We start from the raw sequence: 12,810 nt of genomic DNA, 5'->3' as shown, positions 1-12,810 counted from the left end.
CGTGGCAGGTGAAGTAGAGTTTACCTGTTTTAGCTGCCTTTACTTACCCCAACTAAGTCGGTTTTTTACTCATCAGAGCCAAACGGATTTGAACCCGAGACGTTCGAGGTTAGCAGTCGTATGCCCTACATACCGACCACGCCGTCCAGCCACCAGTACATCGCCAATTATTATGTAACTAATTACTTCTGGAGCCATCATAAACCACTCGACCCAGTCACGTGACAGTCAGTACTCACTGCCTGGGATAATGGTGTTGGTGTCTTCTCTGTACTCACCAGTGTTTCTTCCAGACTTTTTTTTTCCCGCAGGGGTGGGGGGGGGGGCGGACTAATATTTTCGGGGGGGGGGGGGGCGGACACTGTTAATGTTAAGATTTTTTCTATATAAATTCCATTTTGTTCGGGGGGGGGGGGGGTGAAGAGATGCCTGGAAGAAACTCTGGCACTCAATGAACTGCGCATAACAAGTTGACACGTAATACTTCATTGTGTTGGAGGGAATCTCTTCCAACACTAGAATTAAGAACGAAGAAAAAAAAAACGTATGACTTACAATATAGCTGGTTCAATTTTAATAATTAACCTAATTATTGGAACATTGTTTCAGTAAAATCTAGTCTAATGAACTCATTCCAATTAGTCTGTAATATGCTTGATGACCCTACAATCTAATTAATTCAGTGCAATTAGATTCTGCTCCACTTAATGACATTACGTCATTGAGTTTATTGGTGTAGTCAAGTGTAGTGTAGGTACTGTTGCACCATGAAATAAGAACACATAGTTATTGAATGTGGAAAACATTAATAAAAACAAAAGACTTAGTTCAACATTACATCTGTGGTATTAGTTTAACATATACTGCAAAAACAAATACACAGATATATAACTGCAGCTATATACAAGAAATATTCTGATGAAGGAGCATAGGAATTATTACCACAACTAATATTACATTTACAAGGAATATATTTTAAGGAATATATTACTTCAGCTACAATTGCAAAAAATAAATCACCGCAGCTATAGTTAAAAAAAACATTTTTGGTTCTGTTATAATTACAAAAAAAAATAGATTGATGCAGTAAAAATTATGCGTACCATTACTATTGTTAACTACTATTCTTACTTACTACCGTTAATTATTACTTTTATTTACTACTGTTGTGTGCTAATATTACTACTGTGACTTTTGAAACGTACACTGTCCGGTGTACGTCCTTAAGCTCTGACGGATACTTAACTCAAGCAAAGCTAGTGACTGTAATAGCAGTTGAATAAATTGCTGGCCGCTTCATATAAATTGGCCGGATCATTTGCTAACCATAACTTTTTCTGCCACATCTACCCCACTGCGTGGTCGGACGATAGAACACACAGGGTTCAAATCTATGGGAAATCTCACTGTTTACCCACCTTTGATGGGTACCTGACTTGTGTTTCGTTACGTGGCTTGATGTAGGGTTAACCTCATCATAAATTTCAAAAGCCGAGGTCACAGAAACAGGCAATATCTACTTTGTATGCACCATGAGCCACTAGTTTCTAAAGGGTAACTTAGAACAAAGGCGTAGCGAGGGGGGGCGGGGGGGGGGGGTGCGGACCGCACCGGGTGACACCATTTAGGGGGGGGGGGGGGTGACACCAAGGCAAAAAAATAGCAAAATATATAAAGAAAAACTTGAGGGGGGGTGCAAATCGAAAGTTTGATGGAGGAGGGGGGGTGCAAATCGAAAATTTGAAAGATTGTCGCTACGCCTCTGGGGGGGGGGGTGACACCATTAAGTGCCGCACCGGATGACACCCGACCTTGCTACGCCACTGACTTAGAATACGGTATTCAGTTGAAATGTTGCATTCGGACGACACGGTTAATCTTTGACTTAAAAAATCATTACAAGAATATCAATTATAAAATCTGAGCAAATCTGGTTTCGTTATTTTCTCACTCGGGCAGATGTTAAAATTTTTTTTGGGCGTAAAGACATTAATGCTGGGAGTGTCAAAATAGTATTAATTAATAATTTATTATTGGCCATGTAATTGACCTATACCAATCAAATAAGAGCGCCATAGAACCAATCTCATATAGAATGGACGTCCTTAAATGACGAATGTGTTTATTGCTATACTTTGTGTACCATAATTCACAGTAACTATCATAGTAGAAATAATGTTTTAATTTGTTAATTTTACTAAAGTTAAAACAGTAAATTTAAATCAATTTATTATATTGAAATATATATTTTAAAAAATTGAATGCTATAACTATAAATGGCTGCTGTTATAGTTAAAAATATATTCCTTGAGTTATATTTACAAAAAAAATATAGCTTACTACTGTAGCAAAAATTATAAGGAATATATTTCTTCAGCTATAGCTACCAGAAACATTAGCTATTACTATTATTTAAATTAATGTATTGCTGCAGCTATAGGGCTGGTCACCAACCAGTTCTATGGCTCATGCAGGTTTTATTGAGCCGTAGAACTGATTGGTGACCTACTTACCAGCCCTATAGTTACCAGAAATATCATATAGTATTAACGAATATATTGCTGCAGCTATAGTTACGGGAAATATAATGTAGTATTAACGAATATATTGCTGCAGCTATAGTTACCAGAAATATATAGTATCAACGAATATGTTGCTGCAGCTATAGTTACCAGAAATATATAGTATCAACGAATATGTTGCTGCAGCTATAGTTACCAGAAATATATAGTATCAACGAATATATTGCTGCAGCTATAATATCTTCATCTCTGTTGACCAGCACAGGAGGAATGGCTGCACCAGGGTCGGGCAGAGCTGCGACGTGCCATCATGGTCTCCAGACGTCACAACAAAAATCTGGCCAAAAACGTCATCCTCTTCATCGGTGACGGCATGGGCATATCCACGGTCACGGCTTCTAGGTAGGTAGGGGTTAAAGGTTGGTAGGTAAGGGTTAAACGTTGGTAGTTTTAGGTAGGTATGGGTTAAACGATGGTGGATTTTAGGTAGGTAGGGGTTAAAGGTTTTTAGTTTTTAGGTAGTTTAGGGTTAAACTGATTTATTGCTTCAAGGGAGGTAGCGGTGTAACTGCTTAGTAGTTCTTAGGAAGGTTTAATGGGTCAAACTGGATCATAGATTTCATGAATGTAGTGGGGAACATGCTTACGACTTCTAGGAATATAGGGATTAAACAGATAAAGCACGCGGTATACACCATCCCCAACCCAGATTCGTATTGTCTAATTATTTTAGATAGAATTAGTATAAGTTATCGAGTTGTCTCATTTGAACATAGAGCTAGCATGCTTAGTTCTCATACGATCTATTATAAAAAAAACAACCGTCCGTTGTATTTGCAGGATCAGAGGAGGCCAGTTGAGGGGTGAGAAAGGCGAGGAGAACCTGTTGTACTTTGAACGGTTCCCCCACGTTGGTCTTATAAAGGTAAGCCTCTACCTGAAATATTTTTGTCCTAGCTGTTTTCAATGTGTCTATCTGGTTTTTAGATGGAGTTGTCTTAAAGGTAGTTTCGTATCTATCTCAATGTAGCGATATGTAGGCCCTACGCTTTTGCTAGAACTCTGTTGTCATTAGTTTGAGCTGACCTATATGATACCATGCTTAAACATCTACCAGAATCAATCAGAATTATAACTATGGTAGTAAATATAGGCAGGTGAAGTAGAGTTCACATGTTTTCAGTGACCTCGGGAAAGGAAGAGATAGTGTGACCAGCACTATGCCCAGCCGGCCGCCTTTCCTCTCCCTGACGTGAGTCAGGTACCCATAAGAGCTGAGCGGACTTATATATATTTTTAAAAGTGTTCGCCCCCCCCCCCCCGCGAAAATTTCAAGTGCCCCCCCCCCCCCCCCCCCGGAGCAAAAAGTCTAGAAGAAACACTGCATATGTGTAGACATTGTTCACGTTTCAAGTCCAGATGACACCTAACACCTCTCACCTGCTAACACCTAACACCCCTCACCTTCCTGCCAGACCTACAGCGCCGACTCCCAGGTGACCGGCTCTGCTGCGGCCGGAAGTGCCATCCTGACAGGTGTGAAGATCAATTCAGGTGTGGTGGGCTGCGACAGCCGGGTCAAGAAGGGCAACTGTACGACCTTCACCGACAAGACCAGGCTCAAAACCATCGTCCACGCCTTTGTTGATGAGGGTAGGTCAGTTAGGTCATGTTGGTTAGTTAGGTCATGTAGGTTAGTTAGGTCATGTTGGTTAGTTAGGTCATGTTGGTTAGTTAGGTCATGTAGGTTGGTTAGGTCATGTTGGTTAGTTAGGTCATGTTGGTTAGTTAGGTCATGTTGGTTAGTTAGGTCATGTAGGTTAGTTAGGTCATGTTAGTCAGTTAGGTCATGTAGGTTAGTTAGGTCATGTTGGTCAGTTAGGTCATGTAGGTTAGTTAGGTCATGTTGGTCAGTTAGGTCATGTTGGTTAGTTAGGTCATGTTGGTTAGTTAGGTCATGTAGGTTGGTTAGGTCATGTTGGTTAGTTAGGTCATGTTGTTTAAGTTAGGTCATGTTGGTTAAGTTAGGTCATGTTGGTTAGTTAGGTCATGTTAGTCAGTTAGGTCATGTAGGTTAGTTAGGTCATGTTGGTCAGTTAGGTCATGTAGGTTAGTTAGGTCATGTTGGTTAGTTAGGTCATGTTGGTTAGTTAGGTCATGTTGGTTAGTTAGGTCATGTTGGTTAGTTAGGTCATGTTGGTTAGTTATGTCATGTTGGTTAGTTAGGTCATGTTGGTTAGTTAGGTCATGTTGGTTAGTTAGGTCATGTTGGTTAGTTAGTTAGTTAGGTCATGTTGGTTAGTTAGGTCATGTTGGTTAGTTAGTTAGTTAGGTCATGTTGGTTAGTTAGGTCATGTTGGTTAATTAGGTCATGTTGGTTAAGTTAGGTCATGTTGGTTAGTTAGGTCATGTTGGTTAAGTTAGGTAATGTTGGTTAGTTAGGTCACATTGGTTAAGTTAGGTCATGTTGGTTAGTTAGGTCACATTGGTTAAGTTAGGTCATGTTGGTTAGTTAGGTCACATTGGTTAAGTTAGGTCATATTGGTTAGTTAGGTCACATTGGTTAAGTTAGGTCACATTGGTTAAGTTAGGTCACACTGGTTAAGTTAGGTCATGTTGGTTAGTTAGGTCACATTGGTTAAGTTAGGTCACATTGGTTAAGTTAGGTCACACTGGTTAAGTTAGGTCATGTTGGTTAGTTAGGTCATGTTGGTTAAGTTAGGTAATGTTGGTTAGTTATGTCATGTTGGTTAAGTTAGGTCATGTTGGTTAGTTAGGTCATGTTGGTTAGTTAGGTCATGTTGGTTAAGTTAGGTCATGTTGGTTAGTTAGGTCACATTGGTTAAGTTAGGTCATGTTGGTTAGTTAGGTCACATTGGTTAAGTTAGGTCATATTGGTTAGTTAGGTCACATTGGTTAAGTTAGGTCACATTGGTTAAGTTAGGTCACACTGGTTAAGTTAGGTCATGTTGGTTAGTTAGGTCACATTGGTTAAGTTAGGTCACATTGGTTAAGTTAGGTCACACTGGTTAAGTTAGGTCATGTTGGTTAGTTAGGTCACATTGGTTAAGTTAGGTCACACTGGTTAAAGTAGGTCACATTGGTTAAAGTAGGTCACACTGGTTAAAGTATGTCACACTTGTTAAGTCATGTCACACTGGTTAAAGTTGGTCACACTTGTTAAAGTAGGTCACGTTGGTTAAAGTAGGTCACACTTGTTAAGTTATTCCACAATGGTTAAGTTAAGTCACACTGGTTAAAGTAGGTCACACTGGTTAAAGTAGGTCACACTTGTTAAGTTATGCCACGCTGGTTAAGTTAAGTCACACTGGTTAAAGTAGGTCACACTGGTTAAAGTAGGTCACACTTGTTAAGTTATGCCACGCTGGTTAAGTTAAGTTACGCTAAGTTAGACCACAGCAGAACCCACAAGTAAAAGAAGAGCACGACTAATTTAGTCAACAAACACTAGTTCTACAATTCAACAGTCACAAAATTTAGCCATCTTCACCCCTCCCCCTTACCCCCTTACCCCCAATCAACACGTCTTCATTGTCACAACAGTCCTAACCCCTCCCCCTGCCCTAAGTCTTAGATATGTGACGTCATTTATAAATGATCCCTACGTTAATTCACACAAATCATAGTCTAGTCAACCTGAAAAATTCTCAACTAGATTTTATTTCTACCTCTATACAGGCCTCTCCACGGGGATTGTGACCAACTCTCGCATCACCCACGCCACCCCCGCCTCGGCCTACGCCCAGACTCCACATCGAGGCTGGGAGGGGGACGTGGACATGTCTTCAGGGGCGGACACCGCCGACTGTCGGCATGTGGACGACATCGCAAAACAGTTGGTGCGGAATAACTCCAACATCAAAGTGAGTTCTTCATTTAAGGGAGTTTAAAAAATATAACTTCAACATCAACGTGAACTCATGATTTAAGGAGTTTTAATTTTCTTAATAAAACAAAATTGAAGTTTTTCTTAAGTCTGTCGATCGATTTGTTTGTGATTGATTTTTCTTTCTTCAACAACATCAGCATATTTTGTTTTGAAGATTCTTTTTACCTTTTCATAGCTAACTGAGTTTCTAAAGGCAATGATAACGCATTGTCCTCCATCTTTCTTTTGAAAATGAATATCGTCCGTTGCACAAATGTTAGCAATCTTTTTTGATATCGCTTTTTCTTTATTTAAACGATACTTCTTAGCTCTGCTGCTTCTGGTGACAACACCAGTCCCTAACATTTTCACTCACCAGTAAAATTAAAAAATCATGCTGACATCAGTAGAAATAGATGAAAAAGAAAACGAATCATCAGTAGATCTACAACAACTAAGAATATAGATATCCGGTTTACATTTTAACAATAATATTAATTAGTCCCCAAAATTATTTTTGCAAGACGTTTTGATCTAAGTAAAAGCTTACAATAGTTAAACGTAAATTACAAATGTTGTTATAACATTTTTTTCCAATGTTAAGTGAAATTATTGATTTGCAGGTTCTTCTAGGAGGTGGGCGCAGGTATTTTCTGGACAATGAAACAGCTGACCCGGTCACTGGCAAGATTGACCAGTACCAGAGACGTGACGGGCTCAACTTGATTGAGGTGAGTGGACAGATGTCTTATGGTCAGCTAGGCTCTGGTCAACTAGGCTCTGGTCAGCTAGGCTCTGGTCAACTAGGCTCTGGTCAACTAGGCTCTGATCAACTAGGCTCTGGTCAACTAGGCTCTGGTCAACTAGGCTCTGGTCAACTAGGCTCTGGTCAACTAGGCTCTGGTCAACTAGGCTCTGGTCAACTAGGCTCTGGTCAACTAGGCTCTGGTCAATTCGGCTCTGGTCAACTAGGCTCTGGGCAACTAGGCTCTGGTCAACTAGGCTCTGGTCAACTAGGCTCTGGTCAACTAGGCTCTGGTTAACTAGGCTCTGGTCATTTATGCTCTGGTCATTTAGGCTCTGGTCAACTAGGCTCTGGTCAGCTAGGCTCTAGTCAACTAGGCTCTAGTCAACTAGGCTCTAGTCAACTAGGCTCTAGTCAACTAGGCTCTAGTCAACTAGGCACTGGTAAAAAAAGGCTCTTGTCAACACCATACATTTACAAATTAAACAAAGTATCGAGTTAAAGAAGCCAACCGACCCTTGTGTAGAAATAACTTTAAAGTGAAATAGACTTTAAGACTCCTACTGTTATATTATGCGGTCTGTAGAATGAGTAAAAAGCTGATCCCCCCCCCCCCCCCCATACAGGAATGGAAACAGGACAAGATTCTCCGTAATGAGAGTCATAGTTACGTCTGGAACCGTGAGCAGCTCAACTCTGTCGATGCTAAAACCACCAACTACCTTCTGGGTGAGTGGCCGTTATTCTAAAACCACCAACTACCTTTTGGGTGAGTGGCCGTTATTCTAAAACCATCAACTACCTTCTGGGTGAGTGGCCGTTACGCTGAGACTATTTACAACAAACATTCAACTTAATTACAACATACAACCAACTTAGTTACGTAACACTCAACACACGCCAATAGTGTAGGTGTGTATAGTCGTTACACAATCTCCACGACAAGGCCCCAAATCTCAATGTTTTGGTATCTTGCTACACAATCCCACCATTTCGTTTAAGCTATACAAGCGTTTTTCACAATGAATCTTGCTTTTTTTTTTCTTTCTATACAACAACTAACAATAGTTTGTACTAGTTTCTTTACTACATTAATTAGTTGATATTTTATCTGATTACGACAATTTACCTGCATCATTAATGTACAAAAACGGCTATAATGTCCATTTAATTTTTCGATTTTATCAATTGCTCTAAAATGTTAATTTTACATCAATACTTCACCAAATTTAAAACAATCTGTACTGCGCATGACCGTTGCAACACATTTCCACAGGCCTCTTCAACCCAAGTCACATGGATTATGACGTAACAACAACCAGCCAATCAGAGAGCAGACAGGAGCCGAACCTGGTTGAGATGACTGAAAAAGCCATTCAAATTCTGCAGAACGATAAAAACGGTTACTTTCTACTAGTCGAAGGTAATTCGTCTTTTTCCAATGATTCCAAAACATGCCGATTTGTTCCACGGATCAAGACCTTACTCGGAAACTTTTTTAACTATATTAATACAATTCATATTTTAAAGTTATCAAACTTTTGTGTTTTTAATATCTTTGGCTTTTCTAATACCACGTTGATTTCTCTCCCTCCCCCACGCCCCTCACCACGCCCCCCACCCTCCTCCCTCATCCATCCCCCACCTCAGGTGCCAGAATTGACTTCGGTCACCATGCCAACTCCGCCATTACTGCCATCACCGAGACGCTGGAACTGGACGAAGCGGTCAAGGCCGCGGTCCGGATGACGGACAGTCAGGACACCCTGATCATGGTCACCGCTGACCACAGCCACGCCTTCGCCATCCAGGGGTACGCACCCAGGGGCAACGACATTTTAGGTGGGTGATCCAGGTCTTGGTTTTAAGCTGGTATCCTCATCAGGGGTGGACTGGCTGTATCCAAGAGGGCCCGGGGAAATTTTCAAAGGGCCCGCTAATTCTATATTGAAATTTTCATTGTGCATTTCGCCCATCAAATTGAATTTTACGCCTTGGTATGAAGTATAAAGGAATGGGAATGGTAAAATGGAGAAATACTAACAAATTGTTTTTAAAAAGTCAAAAACTAATAGGACGATTGATACAGCACGGTTTCATGGGGCACACAGATATTTTTTCATGGGGCCCACCGAGATTTTCCTGTGGGTTGACCCACCGAGATTTTCCCGGGACCCACCGAGATTTTCCTGGGACCCACCGAGATTTTCCTGGGACCCACCGAGATTTTCCTGGGACCCACCGAGATTTTCCTGGGACCCACCGAGATTTTCCTGGGACCCACCGAGATTTTCCTGTGGGCCCACCGAGATTTTCCTGTGGGCCCACCGAGATTTTCCTGGGACCCACCAGGATTTTCCCCGGTAGACCGGTGGGCCAGTCCACCCATGGTCCTCACCGAGTTTTTCCTGCTGTTGTTTAGATTAGTGTGCATGTTCACCATGTTGAGTTTAAATTACCAAGTTTTTAGCTGGAGAAATTACACGACGCCAAATGCTAAAAGAAATTTGAGATATAAGCAAATATCAAGCAAGAGATTGTGTGTTAACATTGGTTAAAGATCTCGTCGAGAAGTTTAGGCGTCACATGTAAACATAGTTATATCTATTGTTATTAAAAAAAATGTTACCGTACAACAAAGTTACTCCTTGTTTAATAAATGTTATCGTTGAATGACTTTAATTTTTATAAAAGTGTTATAGTTAAATAAGTGTTATTTTTTATCGAATTAACAATCAAATAAAAAAAATCAATTTAAAACAATCAAGTTAAAAAATCAATTTAAAACAATCTAATTACAAAATCAATTTAAAATTCAGGAACCGCGGACCCAGGTGTTGATTCTTATCCGTTAGACGGCCTGCCCTACACGACCCTGGGGTACACAAATGGGCCGATCTTCAACAGGGCTGACCTTTCAAATGTTGATACAGGTAAGTCAGTCTGACCTTTCTAATGTTGATACAGGTAAGTCAGTCTGACCTTTCAAATGTTGATACAGGTAAGTCAGTCTGACCTTTCTAATGTTGATACAGGTAAGTCAGTCTGACCTTTCAAATGTTGATACAGGTAAGTCAGTCTGACCTTTCTAATGTTGATACACGTAAGTCAGTCTGACCTTTCTAATGTTGATACAGGTAAGTCAGTCTGACCTTTACAAACACCTGAAGGTACGTAACTATGACCCATACATACTACTGCTTTGGAAAAGTCAGTTCGACACATACAGAATTCAGCAACATAGTTTTGCTGATTGTAGGTATTTCTTGATATCTGGCATTATGACACATGAAATTATTATAAAATGATGCCGCGACATCACACATGACATCATGGTGGGGCAATATTATACATGGTATATTGTGGGATATATGACACATGACATGATGACGTAGTATGACACATGACAACATGGTGGGGCATATGACACATGCTATGATGGGAACTATGACACGTGACATGGTTTGGGAAATATGGCAAATGACACGATGGGGCATTATAACACATGGCAGTGTGACACACGACATAGTGCGGCAATATGACATGATATGATGGGGCAATATGACACATGAGTTGATGTAGCAATATGACACATGACATAGAGCGGCAATATGAACCATCCTACAACCTTTGGTCTCTCTCCTCATTACTTCCGGTCCTAAATCTGCCAGGATTCTAACTCCTTTCACTGTCCCCAGGTTCCTTCAACTTCCGGCAACAGGGCTGTATCCCAGTCAGCGTCGAGACCCACGCCGGTGAAGACGTGAGCGTGTACGGCATGGGCCCCATGGCCCACCTCCTCCACGCGACCCACGAGCAGAACTACCTGTACCACGTCATGGAGTACGCCGCCTGCGTCGGCCGCAGCAAGAAGTACTGCAAGAGCAAGTCCCACCGACGGGGCGAGAGTTCGCAGCCCAGCCCGACCAGGGGCAACAAGGAGGAGAGGAGGGGGGGACAACAGAAACGGCAACAATGAGAGTGAGAATTGAACGGGGAGCCAGCACTAACAGGGGATAAAGCAATATTTTCACATGCCACAACATCGTCATTATTTATACACGTTTCATTTTACTATTTCAGTTTAAAAACAAATTTTTATATCATTTTTTTTCACATTATTTCCTGCATTTAATTAACTGCATGTGGTTAATTGTTTCGATTAGGGATCGTCCAGAGATGACAATATTGTTTTTAATTTTTTCCTTATCCCCCCACTCAGCACGCCCCTATCGTCTCTCATAGTCAGAAAATGCTAAACTACCCCACATAAAATGACGTCACCCCACCCCCTTTCTCAAGATTAAAATTTTAATTTTTTTTTTAAAAATGTCGATTTCTGTTTAAAATTTTACTAAGATCGGTCAGCATCGAGATATTGATTTCAATTCACACAAAAAAATGCTTTTTTAAAAACGCAAAAAATTCAGTCTCTAAAATTACTTTTACAATGCAAACGTGTGTCGTCACACCTTCTGACCTCATACCTTCTTCCCATCCACATCGTCACAAAAATACAACCCCACACCCTAGGAATGTGACGTCGTTTATGGACACCCTAAAAAGCTTGACTAACAGTCTACGGAAATATTTTTTGTTCGTGAATGACTTATTGGTTATAAGTCCCGTCTAAAGCTTACTTGCTTAGCTTATATTTACCTTTTTTAAATATATTAACTTCAAAAATACAAAGTATATTTTCAGTTTGGTACAAGTTTAAATGTTAGAGCCACAAACACAAATAAAATATTTGTCTGCTGTTTTTTTTAAAAGCAATAAGTAATATCAGTATTTCTGCTGTAGCTTGTTAATTTTAATCATGGATAGCTTCCCTTTACTAGAATAATTATTTTTTTCACCCCAATGCTATGTAATTTGTTTTAGACTTTACCAGCCCATTGTAAATAGAGTTGACGTCTCTCTTCCTTATTTTGATTTTTTTTTTAAATATTTAAAATGTAAAAAAAAAATTGCATGACTAAAATGCACTTTTAAAATGCTAAACGTAGCAAAGAAATGTGATGACAAACATGATATACATATTTGCCTTTAAATGTTACAGTTAAAATAAACACAAACAGCCGTTTTTGTTAAAATTTAAAAGTTTTCTGTGTTTTGAAATGAGGACAGTATTTTTGTTTTGTTGAAAGCGCATACTGTGATTTACATGGGGTGAAACAATGGCGGTGACCATACAGTTTTGACGGTCATATTATACATTGGTGATGATACGATCAAACTACTTGTCAAACGGTAGATGTGCTATGGGATTTAAACCCCCCCCCCCCCCCCCAAAAAAAAAAGATGCCTAAAAGAAACTTTGCCCCCACTCTAAAAGGCTATAAATATTTTTACTTAAAACCATAGGTCGTATTACGGCGGCCCTATCGTAGAAGTTTTCATCGTGAGCTTTAAGATGCTCGTCATTTTAATAAGTGGTTTAATTAAGGAGGTTAAGCAGATTAACTCAGTCAGTATAAGCAATTTTTGTCTTGATTACCACCCTGGGGTGTCTTGGTGTCACCCCTTGGTGTGCTGTCGCCAGTCGACCACTCCCACTTCACCCCCCCCCCAACCCACCTGCGTCTTATGACGCTAAATGTCTGTCTTTTCTGGTAATTAAAAAAAAAGTGTTAGAATCTAGTGCTACAAGA

The 12,810-nt window shown here is 40.2% G+C and overlaps 1 protein-coding gene across 1 annotated transcript; it reads left to right on the top strand.

The window, feature by feature from the left end:
• Window positions 1-2,782: 2,782 nt before the first annotated feature.
• Window positions 2,783-12,259, top strand: LOC131958053 (alkaline phosphatase, tissue-nonspecific isozyme-like; the record flags this gene model as incomplete). Its single annotated transcript, XM_059322944.1, has 10 exons — window positions 2,783-2,924; window positions 3,363-3,447; window positions 3,998-4,175; window positions 6,222-6,406; window positions 7,035-7,142; window positions 7,783-7,885; window positions 8,433-8,579; window positions 8,807-8,998; window positions 9,976-10,089; window positions 10,855-12,259. Coding segments are annotated over 10 exons (1,535 nt in total), but the record flags the coding sequence as incomplete, so codon positions are not given.
• Window positions 12,260-12,810: the final 551 nt, after the last annotated feature.

Source organism: Physella acuta, unplaced genomic scaffold, assembly GCF_028476545.2.
Source record: "Physella acuta isolate Inbredline_101_S28 unplaced genomic scaffold, ASM2847654v3 ptg001286l, whole genome shotgun sequence".
Taxonomy (NCBI): Eukaryota; Metazoa; Mollusca; class Gastropoda; family Physidae; genus Physella; species Physella acuta.
This window is presented reverse-complemented; position numbering and strand designations above follow the sequence as displayed.